The 15109-nt window shown below is 53.6% G+C and overlaps 1 protein-coding gene across 2 annotated transcripts in view; it reads right to left on the bottom strand.

The window, feature by feature from the left end:
• SLC47A1 (solute carrier family 47 member 1) overlaps positions 1 to 15109 on the bottom strand; it is a 37754-nt gene that overhangs the window by 17520 nt on the left and 5125 nt on the right. For both annotated transcript variants that reach the window (XR_005783982.1, XM_040453067.1), the window contains exons 2-12: positions 13046 to 13147; positions 11220 to 11288; positions 8907 to 9055; positions 7984 to 8026; positions 5930 to 5974; positions 2654 to 2751; positions 2306 to 2403; positions 2087 to 2200; positions 1936 to 2003; positions 560 to 668; positions 365 to 440 (exon numbers count right to left, since the gene is read on the bottom strand). Coding sequence is in view for 1 of the 2 variants with exons in the window: in XM_040453067.1 (XP_040309001.1) it covers positions 365 to 440; positions 560 to 668; positions 1936 to 2003; positions 2087 to 2200; positions 2306 to 2403; positions 2654 to 2751; positions 5930 to 5974; positions 7984 to 8026; positions 8907 to 9055; positions 11220 to 11288; positions 13046 to 13147 (971 nt within the window). In the remaining variant the exon portion in view is untranslated. The remainder of the gene's footprint in view (positions 1 to 364; positions 441 to 559; positions 669 to 1935; positions 2004 to 2086; positions 2201 to 2305; positions 2404 to 2653; positions 2752 to 5929; positions 5975 to 7983; positions 8027 to 8906; positions 9056 to 11219; positions 11289 to 13045; positions 13148 to 15109) is intronic.

Genomic DNA, 15109 nt, shown 5'->3' with positions numbered 1-15109 from the left:
GTTTTTTTTTCCCTTTTTTTCTGTTTGTTTATTTTTGAGAGTGAGAGAGACAGAGCACGAGTGGGAGAGAGGCGGAGAGAATGGGAGACACAGAATCTGAAGTGTCCTTTAGGCTCTGAGCTGTCAGCACAGAGCCCAATGTGGAGCTCGAACCCATGGACCGTGAGATCACGACCTGAACCAAAGTTGGCCACTTAACCGACCGAGCCACCCAGGTGCCCCCGGTGAGTTTCTGATCTTACAAATGGCTCAGGGACCCTCCAAGATGCAACACCCCCAGGATGCCTCCCAGTGTGAAGGCATCCATCTACCCAACCATTTCTTTACCGCAAATTTTGCATTTCAAGAAAATGTCCACACTCACCGGTCGCTAGTGAAAATGTACCCCACCAGATCCTTAAAAATTAACAACAGGACGCAGAAGGTTATAGCAAAGACTCCTGGAGGTAAAAACAGCAGAGAAACAACCAGTAAGAAACGAGATTTGCAGGGCACCAGGAGGCTGGGCTTCCCGGGCACAGACCACTTGGGTGAGTCAATGACTGAAGAGTCTAAGCACCTGTGACCAGCAAGGCGACAGTTGAGGACTTCTTGGCCTGCTCGATGTCTCCAGCGCCCAGCGCATTCCCTACCCGGATACTGGTGGCCACACTGAAGCCTGAAGGTATCTAAAATGAAAAGCAGACATACCGTAACGAAAAGGGAAGAGTGAGCAGGGAGCAGAAGTCCCTGCCTCTTGGCTCGGTTCTCAGCCCAACCGTGCACCTTCCCCAGGGAACAGGGACCCGGGAGATCATGGCATACACCTCAGTGGTAAAACCTGGTCCTAAAAGTTCTGAGAAAACAAATTTGCAACCTCCCATTTGCCTAGCCGAGTGCCCCCAGGCTGATGGGAATCTCCATCGCATACTGGGCTTTTGGGCAAGGTGTGCAAGGGAGGGTCCTGCACAATCGTGTTTCCTCCTCTGCGTGCAGAGGACGGACTGCCAGGACCCCAGGGGAAGTCTGTTCTGAAAGACCATCAAGGGATCAAGTTTAGAAAACAGAATCCCAAAACGGCGACCTTTCCCCTTCCCCGGAGCGTCGGGTAAAAAGGAACTTTAAGGAAACGCAAAGATGCACACCCAAGCTCATCCCAGGCAATGCGGCTCCTCACGCCATGAACCTAGCGCCATCACCCTTTGCGCCCCCGACCTGTCCCCAGGCATCTATCTGTGTTGTGACAACCGGAAAAGATTCTTCATGTCTGGCAACTGTGCAAATCAAATCAAGTCTTTCAGATCCGGGGGGGCGCCTGGCTGGTGTCCGACTCTTGATTTTGGCTCGGGTCACGTTCTCATGGTTCATGGGACCGAGCCCCACGTCAGGCTTGGCGCTGACAGCAAGAATTCCACTTGGGGTTCTCTCTCTCCCTCTTTTTCTCTGTCCCTCCCCTATTTGCATGCCCTCTCTCTCTACACAAATAAAGAAGCTTAAGCAAAAATCTTTCAGATCCGAACAGTGCTAGGACGTGCAAACTCCCCAGAGCTCACCGGAAAGACCCCACCATTCCAGATGGGCCCTGCCTGGCTCTATGATGACATTTTACTCTCGTGTATCGTTTCACAGGTTACTAACGGGATGAATGCCTACGCTCGTTCTTTGGATTCTTTTCATTTAAAAAAAAAAATTTTTTTTAACTTTTATTTATTTTTGAGACAGAGAGAGAGACAGAGCATGAACGGGGGAGGGGCAGAGAGAGAGGGAGACACAGACTCGGAAGCAGGCTCCAGGCTCCGAGCCATCAGCCCAGAGCCCAACGCGGGGCTCGAACTCACGGACCGTGACCTGAGCTGAAGTCGGCCGCTTAACCGACTGAGCCACCCAGGCGCCCCTTTGGGCTCTTTTCAAGAGAACCATCTAGCACCCCCACACGGCCGGCTCCCGGACACTCACCATGTACAAAATGACGGTCACTTCATACACCACGGACTGGGCTCCCAGCTCCACCATGCCGAGGATACCTGGTGGAGAGAGGCAGCTGACACCGTGCTTCCGGATGGGGCCCGTGCCCACGCCAGCCATCGCCACCTGTCCCTGCACTGACCGCTCAGTAGGCTCCCGATCTCGTAGGCCCACCACTCAATGCACAGCATGAGCATGCCGGGGAAGGCCAGGTCGAAGAAGCCGGCCCAGTCATGCAGACACTCAAGGGACCACCCTGCAGCAGGGACAGAGACACATCACCAACACACGGGCCACTGGGCTGGAGCTCAACCCGAGACAAGACCCACGTCCGAGCTGGAAAACGAACAGCAGACTTTACCTCCCCAGATATCTTGGTGCAGTTTCCTCCAGAGGATGTACAGGAAGAGGAGCAGCACGAGGGTGAACTGGGAAATGGTATTTGCCAGTGCCGACCCCCTGGAAGGAACGGTCCCAGTGAGGGCAGGTGCCTGTCCATCGTGCGGGGACTCCCGTGGCAGCCCTAAACACATCTTCTTTCTGGAGCAGCCTCGCGGTCCGTCCCTGACCGTGCTTTCCAGAGCGGCCCAGGGAGGGGACCCCCACCGGGACACACGACCAAGTAGAGGTCCCCCCCTGCCATCCTGCCCTGGAAAAGCCTCAGGCAGGTCCCCCCCTGCCCCCCATCCCCAGAATCAGCTGGACTCACATCACCCCGAGATCCAGTTGATAGAGAAACAGATAGTTGATGAGGGCGTTGACAAGATTGGCGACAACTCCGGTGAGGATCTGGGGCAGTATGATTCCCTGAAACGAGGAGAGACCGCACCGCGTGCTGGAGACCAGGGAGCAGGGTGGTCACTTCCTCCCCAAACGCACACGCGCCACAGGCATAGCACGAGGACCCAACCGGATGCCCGTCCTTGCTGCTCCTGGCCTCCTGCCTCCCCCGCCCTCCTCCTCCCCTCCTCCCCCGCCTGGAGGCGTGAAACACAGGGACGTGGGCAGGAGAGGGCCCGGCAACAGACAGGCAGGACCGCCAAGTGGTTCGCCTACCAGAGCACAAGGACTGGCTGAGACGGAGTATAAACAAATCACCTTCCACACCGGACAGGGGGTGACCAACTCAGCACTTTTTCAACCAAATGGAAGTTCGGAACACTGATCTAAGATGACCTCACAAAGCTGGGGCGTGGGAAGGACTCCATCCCACCCGGCTCTGCTTACAAGTACAGGGCAGAGAAGTCCGGGCTGTTTGGCATCTTAATCTAAGACTTCAGGAGGGAGAGGAAAAAGACACGGGCTGGAGACGTACAAGGCATCAGGGGATCAGAATCGCAGGCGCGATGAGGCCGGCTGCTTCTCCCACCTGCAAGGTGTCACCCCGGCCCCTCGTCCGAACGCCTACTGCTTCCTCACCCTCGGACAAACCTGCTTCTCTGAAATCACGGACCCTGTGACATTTCGCCGTGTGAAGTCGTTACCGGTGAAAATAAAAGATCCCTCTCCTGCCTGGGGGATTGAAGTCACTCTCACACCCCAAAGCAGCAGCCTCGATTTTCCAGCTCAGGGGCAGAGCTTCTCACGGATTTCTGGACACAGCAATCCGCATCTATCTGAGCTCTCTCCGGTCCCCAAGGAGAGAGGACGTGGGTCCACTTTGCAGGGCGGACCTGGCATTGACCCCTCTTCTGCTTTGCTCTGAGCCTACCAAAACGTGGCTTCCCCTGCACTGCACCTAAACTCCATCCATCAGAATCATAAGATAACTCTCCCCCGCCCTTGCTGGGGGAGAACCACACTCCTCTGATCCAGCCACGCTATGGTCCACACCATGCTGCGTATTTGTCTCAAGTGGTCTCCTGGTCAGGGACCAGGACAAGGATCGTGGCCAACCACTTATGTGGGTCACTTATTTATCAGGCAACCCTGCTTATTAATCTTTAGCAAAGGAGGCAGGGGAGCACACAAGTCTTTCGGGTAGAGAGAGTAGAAGTAGCATGGGGTGAGGTTGGCCTTGGGAAGGACTGGCAGCAGGGAAATTTGCTAAGATGCTACGGAAGTATCCGCCGAAGGATAAGGGAAGAAGAAGAGAGGAACTGAGGCTGGAGGTTGGAGAGAGGCAGGACCACAGGACCATCAGTGACCGGACGTAAGAGTGAAGGAAAAGATGGAGAGCCAGATGAGGGCAGGTTCCCCAGAGATCAGGTGTTCGAGGCCCCTAACTGGGAAGGAAGGCAGGCAAGTGGAGAGGCAGGCCTGGGGGATGAGAAGGTCAAGTGCGCAACATGCTTGTGCCTCCTAGAGGCAGCATTCCAGACTGGCGACTAGAGCTATAAATGGGGGAGCCCTGGGCACACAGATGGGAAGAAAAAACACGCAAGAGACAGCTTCCCTCAGAGGAAGGTCAGCAGAAGCCAGTGGGGTCGCCTTGTCTACCTCTCTCCCACCTAGAAGTCTAAGCAACCCCCCGGTTTTCTCTGGGGCTCCTTCCACCCTCCCCAACTGTATTAACTTTGCCCCCAGACCAGCTGCACACTCACATATCGTACGGTCACGGAAGGGCTGGGCCCCAAGACGGAAACTGGGTTAAATGCAACTCCCTCCCTCTCCAGAGATCCCTGCAGACAAGGAGTCATTTCGTTCTACAGGATCCGCCCCAGTGTTACGATTCCCGTTGCTTCTGTAGGGCATCCTTTCTCATCACAGACCTGCAGCATCTTTTGTTGGGACCACGTCCATAACTCTCCTCTCTCCCCCTAGCAATCGGTTCCCCACCAGCTGAAATCCACAGCAGAGAACCAAGGCTGAGCCTGGGCCAGCCCACCTCTCTGATTCTGTCACCCACTGTGCCCCTCCACCCATGCCGTGGCCTCTGTGCTCCCACGTCCCGGTGACCAGAACACCCCTTGGGAACCCCGCGTAGTCTCCAAACCCAGTTCAAGCCTCTCGGCCCCTCTCAGCTTCAGGCTCCTCTTTGTAGGTCTCTGCGGGTCCCTCAGAGTATCTGAGAGAGGGGTTTTCACTCCCAGTGTCCTCACTGGGCCAAGCTGGAGCCTGTGGCTAGGAGCCCCCATGCTGGCTGGGAGCCTGGCAGTCAGGGAGAAAGCCCCGAGCATCTAACGCCTCCGCGTGGCTTCAGACGAGGCCACGGGCTGGCAGTGGACAGACAGGCCAGCGCTCAGTCGTGCAGACTTCCGCCCCTTTCCAGACCCTTCAAGTGTATCATCCTTACGCTGACGGGAGACTCGGAAGCTGTTTTTGTCCACAGGGTGATACCTTAAATTTAAGAACATTAAATAAACGGAAAACCTCCTCCCTTCTCTCTCCCCTCCCTTGTGCCCTCAGTCGCACGTGCCCTGGAGAGCCTGCCTGCGTGGCCACGACCCATTGCCCGGGACCCTCATTTCCCTGGATTCCTCTGGAAGGAAGTCAAGGGTCCCACATACGCTGGCATCGTAAATCCACGCCTACCGAACCAGGGCAGCCGTCACACAGCTTTGGCCCCTGCTGCTGGTCACAGTTCTCTCTGACATATTACGACGTGGGCCTTCACGCCCCACTGAGGAGAGCCGGGCCTTTCAGACAGGCTGAGAGGAGCGGAGAGGTTGGCTCCCTGGAGCCTGCCCGGCGCCCTCTGGGGGACACAGGCACACACCCTTCACTTCCAGAGAGCCAGGTAACAGCATGGAGCCAAAGAACGCTAGTGCTACCCCTGATCCTGCCAATGACAATATTTCCAAGGGGGAATCAGATAAGAATGTTCCAGAGCCAACAAGAACATACCCTTCCCTTGATTTCACTTCGTAAACTTCTCCACACCGAAGTCCTGAGCGCACCACACAGGGAAACGTATTTCGGTGGCCCCCAGCAGGTGAAGTTCCCCACCCCGTTATCCATGAGTGTTTTCAGGGCCCCGATCCCCGAAAGCCATAAACTCCCATGAACCGCCCCCCCCCAAAGAAAAAAGGAGAGTCTACATTACCTGGTTGAGCAAAAATTTAACTTGTAACGTGTAAATAAAGATTGCCTACAAGAGAAGAAAAAACGAACGTTAACATCTTGGCCTTGCCATGTAGCAAGGAGCTGGGAGCCGTGGCTTGGCTGCCCTCTGCTCCCCCGTGGACCCGCAGAGGCATGCCGTCTCAGAAGGGGACAGGGACAGGGGGCGGGAGCCGAGGTGTCTAGGGCCAGGGCGTTCCAAACATCTCTTATGGACGAACAGCATCCAAGGGACCCCAGGGCCTGGGAGAGCAGTTTCCTTGGGAGGATGACAAGGAGCCTTCTGGGGGACAGTGGGGCTGGAAAGGAGGCCCCTGGGCAAACTCTGGGGGGGGGGGCACCCCTTCTATAGACCAAATAACAGTCCTATTTGGTGGCGTAACTAAAGAATACGGAGCTTTATCTTTTCTTAATGTTTTCAGAAATTTATTTTGAGAGAGCGTGCACACGTGCACATGGGGGAGGGGCAGAGAAAGAACGGGAAAGAGAGACACCCCCCCCCCCCAGCAGGCCCTGCACTGTCAGCACAAAACCTGACTCGGGGCTCAATCCCACAAACCATGAGCTCGTGAGCCGAGCAGAAACCAAGGGTTGGGTGCTTAACCAACCGAGCCACCCAGACACCCCGAGAACATTAAACTTGAAAGGCTTCGGGGTAAATTAAAAGCCACAATGCCAACTGTGATGGCAGACGGCTACTTTTTTTTTTTTAATTTTTTTTTTTCAACCTTTTTTATTTATTTTTGGGACAGAGAGAGGCAGAGCATGAACGGGGGAGGGGCAGAGAGAGAGGGAGACACAGAATCGGAAACAGGCTCCGGGCTCCGAGCCATCAGCCCAGAGCCCGACGCGGGGCTCGAACTCCCGGACCGCGAGATCGTGACCTGGCTGAAGTCGGACGCTTAACCGACTGCGCCACCCAGGCGCCCCAACAGACGGCTACTTTCAAAGGCTGAATTACAGCCATCCAAATTCGTATGTTGAAGACGTAACCCCCAACGTGGCTGTATTTGGGGAGTCTTTAAAGAGGTGATTACGTGAACGTGAGGCCATTAGCGTAAGCTCTAACCCGACAGGACTGAGGTCCTTATAAGAAGACAAGAGACACCGCGGCTGCACCCACACAGGGGGATGGCCGCGAGAAGAGGCAGCCAAGCAGGAGGTGGTCTGCAAGCCAAGGAGAGGCCTCCAAGGGTATCAACCCCGCGACCACCTTGATCTCGGACTTTGCAGCTTCCAGTAGTGTGAGAAAACGTTTAAGCCATCCAGTCTGCGGCGTGTTGTCAGGGCAGTGCAAGCAAACCCACGCAGTCCCGCCGTCCCAACGGAGTAAAACAGTTTTAATTGTTCACTGACCGCGAGCTTCTGTGTCAGACGTGAACATACACTTAGGGTTGTGTGTGATCACACTCCGCAAGGAAGAAAAAAAAATCTAAAGGGTTCAGAGTGAGGCCCTAAGGAGTTCTGACATGGGAGAGAATTTACCCTTATCTAAAAGAAGAAAAAAAAAAAAAAAAAAAAAAAAAAAAAAAGGCTGAACTCCTTTCCGCGGAGGATATCCTGGAGACCCCTCCAGCGGCAGAAGTTCAAGACAGTGGTTCACTGAACTCGCCTTGGTCCCGGGGTCTCTCAAGGGACACACGTTTGTGTCTTTTACAGGCATAATTAAAACCCCACTTCTTAAAGGAGCCAGCGTCACACGTGTGAATCACAGAAGACTGACCCAATGCATTGGGCCTACAGGTAGCTCAGGTGCCTTCCACCAGTAAACCCCAAGAAGGGGGACCTCATGGGGTGCTTGGGTGGCTCAGTCAGTTAAGCATCCGACTCCTCACTTCGGCTCAGGTCGTGATCTCACGGTTCGTGGGACCGAGCCCTGAGTCGGGCTCTGCGCTGACAGCACGGAACCTGCTTGGGATCCTGTCTCTCCTCTCTGCCCCTTCCCCACTCGTTGTGGCTCACTCGCTCTCTCTCAAAATAAAATAAACTTAAAAAAAAAAAAAAAAGAAGGGGACCTTGTAACCTTTGAAAACTTACAGGCAGGGCAGGAATGAAGATCATGACATAGTCCTGGGTAAGCCTGTACAATGAAAAGCAAAAAAAGGCCACAGCGGTCTCTGTGAGGGAAGGGTGGGTAGGAGAAGCTGACAAAAACCATCTTTCCCATTCTTGGCTCTTTCTAAATTAACGGGTTTCGACTGCTGGAGCAAATGCGAAAATGAGAGACACCTAGACCTTGTCCTCTTAAAACTGCCTCTCTTGGTCCTTCCAAATCTTTAGGTCTAGGGAAGGGTTTTTCAACTCGGCACTACGGCCAGATAGATAATTCCCTGCCGTGGAAGGAACCTGTGCATCGAAAGATGTTTCGCGATGTCTCTGCAGAGCCCCAGTAACCAGTTCTGATCCCCAGAAATGCCTCCCAACATGGCTAAACGCCCCCTAGGTTCACCGCCGCGGGTCTAGCACAAGGACTTGTTTTAAAGGTCTTAATTAACTCGACCAGCAGGTGGCAAACACATCAGCCCATGAGAATCCTCAGGGGAACTCTGAAAGACACTGATGCCCTTGCCACACCGCAGGCCAATTCAAACGGAACGCCGACGGGGGAGGGGGACTGGGCATGGGCACCCAGGTGATTTTAGTTTTAATCTAAAGGCACCCAGGTTTTAAAGGCACCCAGGTGATTTTAGTATCAACCAGGGTCAGGAATCACAAAACCGTGAACAAATGCCCTAAACTCCTATCTCAAGCGGAGGATGTTTGCAAACCTTATTTCAGTATAAACGATGTACCCTGAAGTCACCCAAATAAGGAAGGGTCTAGACCTTGCTTGCCACGTATGAAAAGCACTACATAATGCCGGCCTTTGTAATTCCCAGAGGCTGAACCTGGATAGGGCCGTTTTTCTGCCAAGATGGACCCAATCCCCACCCCCACCCCATGGCATGGGCCCATCTTACCTGGACACGGCTGGGTCCTGCCTGAAGAGATGCAGAATGTTCTGGGTGTTGACGAAGAGTGCCCAGCAGGGGAAGCAGGAGAGAAGCAGCACCAAGGTGCCCCTCTGCAGGATGACCCCCACGTGCTTCAAGTTCTGGCTCCCATACGTCTAGGTGCACACGGTCCAAACAAACGCATGAGTACAGAAACGGCACCCCTTATACCCCCCCCAAAGGCCTTCAATCATGACTCTGCCACGCTCTTTACGTTAGTGGTTCTCAGACTTGACTACCCATTAGCATCACCTGGAGAACTTTTTTTTTCGATTTCCTTAAAAAAAATTTTTTTTAATGCTCATTTTTTGAGAGAGAGAGAGACAGAGACAGAGAGAGACAGAGCACGAGCAAGGGAGGGGCAGAAAGAGAGGGAGACACAGAATCTGAAGCAGGCTCCAGGCTCTGAGCTGTCAGCACAGAGCCTGACGCGGAGCTCGAACCCAAGAACCATGAGATCATGACCTGAGCCGAAGTCGGACGCTTAACCAACTCAGCCATCTAGGTGCCCAGAGTATGCGACTTTTAATCCCAGGGTGGTGAGTTCAAGCCCCACATTGGGTATAGTGTTTACTTAATAAAAATTAAAAAAATTAAAAAAAAAGAGGAGCACCTGGGTGACTCAGTCAGTTAAGTGTCCTACTTTGGCCCAGATGGTGACCTGGCGGTTTATGGGTTCGAGCCCTGCGTCAGGCTCTCTGCTGACAACTCAGAGCCTGGAGCCTGCTTTAGATTCTGTGTCTCCCTCTCTCTCTGTCCCTCCCTCGTTCGCACTCTGTCTCTCTCAAAAATAAATAAACATTATTAAAAAGAAAGTAGCACACTCCATGGTGCCAGCCAGGCACCCCACCTGGAGAACATTTTTAAAACACTGACACCAGGGTCCCACTAAAGATAGTCTACATTTAGGGGCATCTGGGTGGCTCAGTCGGCTGAGTGTCTGACTCTTCGTTTCCGCTCAGGTTGTGGGCTCATGGTTCACGAGTTTGAGCCCCAGCTGGGGCTCTGTGCTGACTGTGCAGGGACTGTTTGGCATTCTCTCTCTCTCTCTCTCTCTCTCTCTCTCTCTCTCTGCGCCCCTCCTGCTCTATCTCAAATAAAGAAACCAACTTTAAAGAAAAAAAAGTCTGGATTTAACAGGTCCAGGGTGGGACCCAGTTATCAGTCATTGCTGTTTATTTATTTTTGAGAAAGCACAGTGGAGAGGGGCAAGGAGAGGGGACAGAGGATCTGAAGTGGGTGGTGCACGGACAGTGGCGGGCCGAATGTGGGGTTTGAACTCACGAACCGCGAGATCATGACCTGAGCTGACGTCGGGTGCTCAACTGACTGAGCCACCCAAGCGCCCCACATCAATCACTTTTAAAAGCTCTCCATGTGATTCTTTTTTTTCCTGTTTTTAATGTTCACTTATTTTTGAGAGAACAGAGTATTGAGCGGGGGAGGGACAGAGAGAGACGGAGACACAGAATGTGAAGGAAGCCCCAGGCCCTGAGCTGTCAGCACAGAGCCCGACGCGGGGAGACGTGAACTCAAGGACCGCAAGATCATGGCTTGAGCCAAAGATGCTTAACCGACTGAGCCACGCGGGCGCCCCTCTCCGTGTGATTCTGAAGGCCAGTCAGGGTCGCATCAGCTGGAAACCAACCTACTAGACGTGTAGTATCTCGGGCCCTGCCCCCCACCTGCCGAAACAGGGTCAGTGCGCGCAGAAGCCAGCTCCTACGGGCCTACAGAAGCCAAAAACTCTGTGCCATCTCTCCCTGGGACGTGTTCAGTGACATCTGTACGGGAGCCTGAAGCTAGCTATAGAGAGAATAGTTACCACCATGGGACTTGGCAGAGAGCAGGTCAGACGCGGCCCTCTGCCCCTCCCCCACCCCAGACCCGCTCGTTCAGCAGTTACCAGGATGCCACCAGCCTACTCTGGCAAGCCCCGCTGGTAGCTCAGAGGGACGCTCAAGTCTGAGACCCACGGGGACCGTGCCAGACTCAATGATGCGGGAAGTCCTAAAAGGGACTCGTACAAAATGTCCCATGTGGTCAAAAGGCAACGTAAGGTGGCCGTGCACAAGCCTGTGAGACACCCAGCCACGCTTCAAAGAAAGCAGGCACCGGAAAGTGGAACTGACGGCTGGCCAGACGTCACAGGGCTGGCCGTCAGCAAGTCCCTCCCCACCGCGCGCACGGCCCTCCCTTCCTGCCGCTGGGGACCTTCCGGCTATGCTCCAGAGAAGATGTTCAGGGTCACCGTGAGAGTCACCTGGGGCTTCCGTTTACCTGGGAGATGAGGGTGTCACAAGCAGAAGATAAGCCAAAGCCCACCGAGATTCCAGTGACGTTGATCATCTGCCAAGAAACGCAAGGAGACAGGAAGGCATATTCTCTGTCTGCTCTGATCAGAGGCAGCCTCGAGCCTCCGACACCCCTCACCAGTCGGCCTACTCAGCCCCATTCTCCGCCCGGAGCCCCTCCACTGGCCCCACTTTAATTAAAGGACGTGCACGAGTTGAGAGACAGGGAACGTCTCAGCCAGAGGTCACGACAAAGCCTTTTGCTTTCTTAAATCCCAGGCGTTTGGCTTCCTGACTTCAGAGGAAGGTGAATCCTTCTTAACAGCAACGTAATGTGGTGGGGTGGCAGTTCTGGGTGAGTCCCCCTGCTCAAGGCCAAGTACGGCCTGTTACAAGATCCCAAAGGGTTCTGAGGGCTCAGAATCAAGCCCCCGAAGCCAAGACCAGAGGGCTTCCAGGTGTACTTGTCTTGACCAGGGTCAGCAACTAAACCCCAGGGTCCCTGGAGCTTTGGGGAGCCCAGGGCAGCACCCCCAACACCAGGGAGTGGCGTCACAGGATGTCTGGAACCTGTTGCCTCTACCTGAGTCTGCGGGGAGGTTACAGAGACAACAGCCCCAAACTGGACTCAGCCTAGAAGCACCAGCTTGCTTTCCTTCTCTTTCTGAAGTGTTTATTTTTGAGAGACAGAGAGAGAGAGCGCGCAAGCATGAGCAGGGGAGGGACAGAGAGACAGAGAAACATAGGATCCAAAGCTGTACTGATGGAAGCAAGCCTGAGGCAGGGCTCGAACTCACAAACTGTGAGATCATGACCTGAGCCTAGGTCAGACAATCAACCAACCAAGCCCCTCAGGCACCCCAAGGAAGGCTTTCTTGTGCTTGCTTGGCTAAAAAGATTTTTGCCAGAGGCTTGCCAGGTGCATTTGTTCCTCCCAGATTTCCAAACATTAAAACCACAAAGGGATAATTAAGCCTGGGGGTTTCTCACATTGTTCCCCGAAAGCAAGACAACCCGTATATACCCAAGACCCGGTTCAGAGTAGTCTTGCCCAGTTCCGAGGTAGCAAACACCAACGGCTAAGTAAGGTGGACGTGTGCCTTAGCAGAGACCACCAAGAGGAAATTGGGGAGGCTGAACAGGGGCACACAAGCCACCAAATCCACCTTCCTGGAGACACCTCGCTGGCCAAACCAAACAAGTTGGCAGGGTCGTTTGGCCAGACATAGCCACTTAGCCCCTGGCAGAGGTCAATGACATCTCTCTTTGGTTTCGGGGACTCATATCCAGGATACAGGGAGGATTTGGGGTTCCTCCCAATTTTAGGTTTGGACACTAGGATCCAGGATTCCATCTTCCACTTCTGTGTCAGGGAGATGAAAGTCAAGGCGGAGGTGGGGGGTGTCACAGTTTCTCCTGATGAAGTCAGACTTCACCCCCCCCCCCCCCCGCTTTAGGATTCCCTTCTCCCAGATGTGGGACCAAGAACAGAAGGCCAGAGCGGCACGGATTACAAATTTACTGATGTGGGAGGCGGAGTAAGAGCCCTCCAAAGATGTCCCATCCCAACCCCCGGAAAACATGAGGTTACGTGGCAAAGAAGAATTATAGCTGCAGACGGAAAGATGGTTACCGCCCTCACCAACACTGTGTTTTCAGCCCAGTGAAACCCCTTGGCGACTTCTGACCTCCAGCAGCATAATATGATATGCTGGATTGTTTTATAGGCCATTAAATAGCGACACCTCGTAACAGCAGCAAGAGGCAGACAGACAGCTTTCGGAAACGTGTGTTGGCAAGTCCCCTACGTACCGCAATCGCAAGGGTGACGGCGTCCAGTTCCAGCTTCCCCAGGTGGCCACAGAACACGGAGCTCACGAAACTGATCAGAAACACCATCAACTGGGCCAAGAACTGGGAAGAGACAGAAAAGGAGTTGCGGGTGAGTGTCCCAACTGTCGCAGCCGAAGGAGGGTGTGAGGGCCCGGGGGCGGGGGGCGGGGCGCCCCCACCCTCTGCAAATCAACGCCAGTAACGGAATCTGGCTGGTATCGGCCTCTGCCAACTTTCACAGGCCAACACGCCACTTCAGGTAGGCTTCCAGAAGGATGGTAAAAAGTTCATCTGCGACCGCTACCAGAATCACATTTTTAAAACGTTTTTTAATTGTTTATTTTTGAGAGAGAGACAGTGAGCACAGGGGAAGGGCAAAGAGAGAGAGAGAGAGAGAGGCACAGAATCTGAAGCAGGCTCCAGGTTCTGAGCTGTCAGCACAGAGTCCCATGCGGGCTCGAACTCACGAACCATGAGATCGTGACCTGAGTGGAAGTCCAACCCTTGGAGCCAGCCAGGCGCCCCCAGAATCACATTTCTGAGAACTTTCTAGCTTTTTAAGTTGATTTTTCACTGCAGAGTCTCAGGCCGCACGTCACATGTGTACATTCTCTGAAGTTGTCAGAGGCTGCCTTCTGGGATAACCCCCCTGTTCTCCCAAATTCCTAGTGAGGACTGGAGAGAATGCCGCCTTCAATCAGTTCCACAGGCAGGAACACCTAAGGCAGACACGAGGTTATCCTGCTGGAAGGTCAGCGGGCTCTGGAATCTTGGGAAGAGACATCCCCAATCTGCCAAGCATGTTTAATTCTTATATCCTATGAAGGCTCAGAAAGGAGGGCAAATTCAGCTTCTGGAACAATGAGCCATCATTCCAGGAACTACCATGACTTGCTCCCCAAGGTTGCAGCTGGATGTTTGGACACTTACCTTATCTCCTTAGGTTAATTTTTTTTTTTTCCTTTCTTTTTTCTCCTTAGGTTAATTTAAAGCCACCTCCCAGGGCACCTGGGTGGCTCAGCTGGTTAAACCTCTGATTTCCACGCAGGTCGTGATCTCGCAGTTCACGAGTTCGAGCCCTATGTCGAGCTCTGTGCTGACAGCTCAGAGCCTGGAGCCTGCTTTGGATTCTGTGTCTCCCCCGGTCTCTCCCGCTCCCCCACTCTCTCTCTCTCTCTCTCAAAAATAAAGTAAAAATAAAATTAAAAAACACCTCCCACCCTCACCCACCAGAGCAGTGGAGTACCTCTCGGGAAAGCCCTTCTTTCCCAGGAGGCTTATGTGCTCTCACCCCCACTCTCTGGGAGACAGAACAGAGGCCTAAGGATTGACAGCTGCTGCTGGGGTCTGCCCCAAGGGCCCCTTTCCAAGCTGATGGGACACAGAGGAGCTTGTGCTGGTCCCATCGGCAAAGGGAAAGGGACTCCTCCTGCTCAGACCTCAGACAAGGTTCCATCTTTCTTGGGCCCCCAAGTGACACAGCTTCTCATCTGACAGGACCTTCTGCTATGGAGCAGAAGGGATGCTTTCAAAACGTATTGCAGAAGTAAGCCAAAAACCAAAGAGCAGGCAGGGGACAACGAGAAGCTGGGGGCAGGGGTGAAAATAAAAAAGGTTGGCATAGAAACCCAATCCTATAGAGCCCAAGCCTAGAGCCAAGGTACCCCCCGTAGGCCTGTGCCAGTGGGACGGGCCAGGATGTGGGCCTCGTCACCATCCTTACAGATGTTCTCTGTGGTTCCGTCCAGGGGACCTTGCTGTCTCTTCGACTGTGAATTTATAGAACTTTAAAGATCATGGGGTCCTTTTTTTTTTTTTTTTTTTTTTAGTGAACTCAGGATCACAGTCACTAACTTCTCAGCCTCCGTGCATGTAAACAGTGGCAAATGGCTGTATCACAGAATCTGTTTTCCTCTTTTCCACGGAACGTTATTTCTACGACACAGTGCCCAGTCCCCCCACCGGCCACATGTGAGCTGTTTTCCGTGGCTTCACGTAAAAACGTGCTCAGTCTCATCTATCATCAGGCCTCTGGGCCACTTT

This window comes from Herpailurus yagouaroundi, unplaced genomic scaffold (genome assembly GCF_014898765.1).
Source record: "Herpailurus yagouaroundi ecotype Mexico unplaced genomic scaffold, PumYag 208, whole genome shotgun sequence".
Classification (NCBI taxonomy): domain Eukaryota; kingdom Metazoa; phylum Chordata; class Mammalia; order Carnivora; family Felidae; genus Herpailurus; species Herpailurus yagouaroundi.
This window is presented reverse-complemented; position numbering and strand designations above follow the sequence as displayed.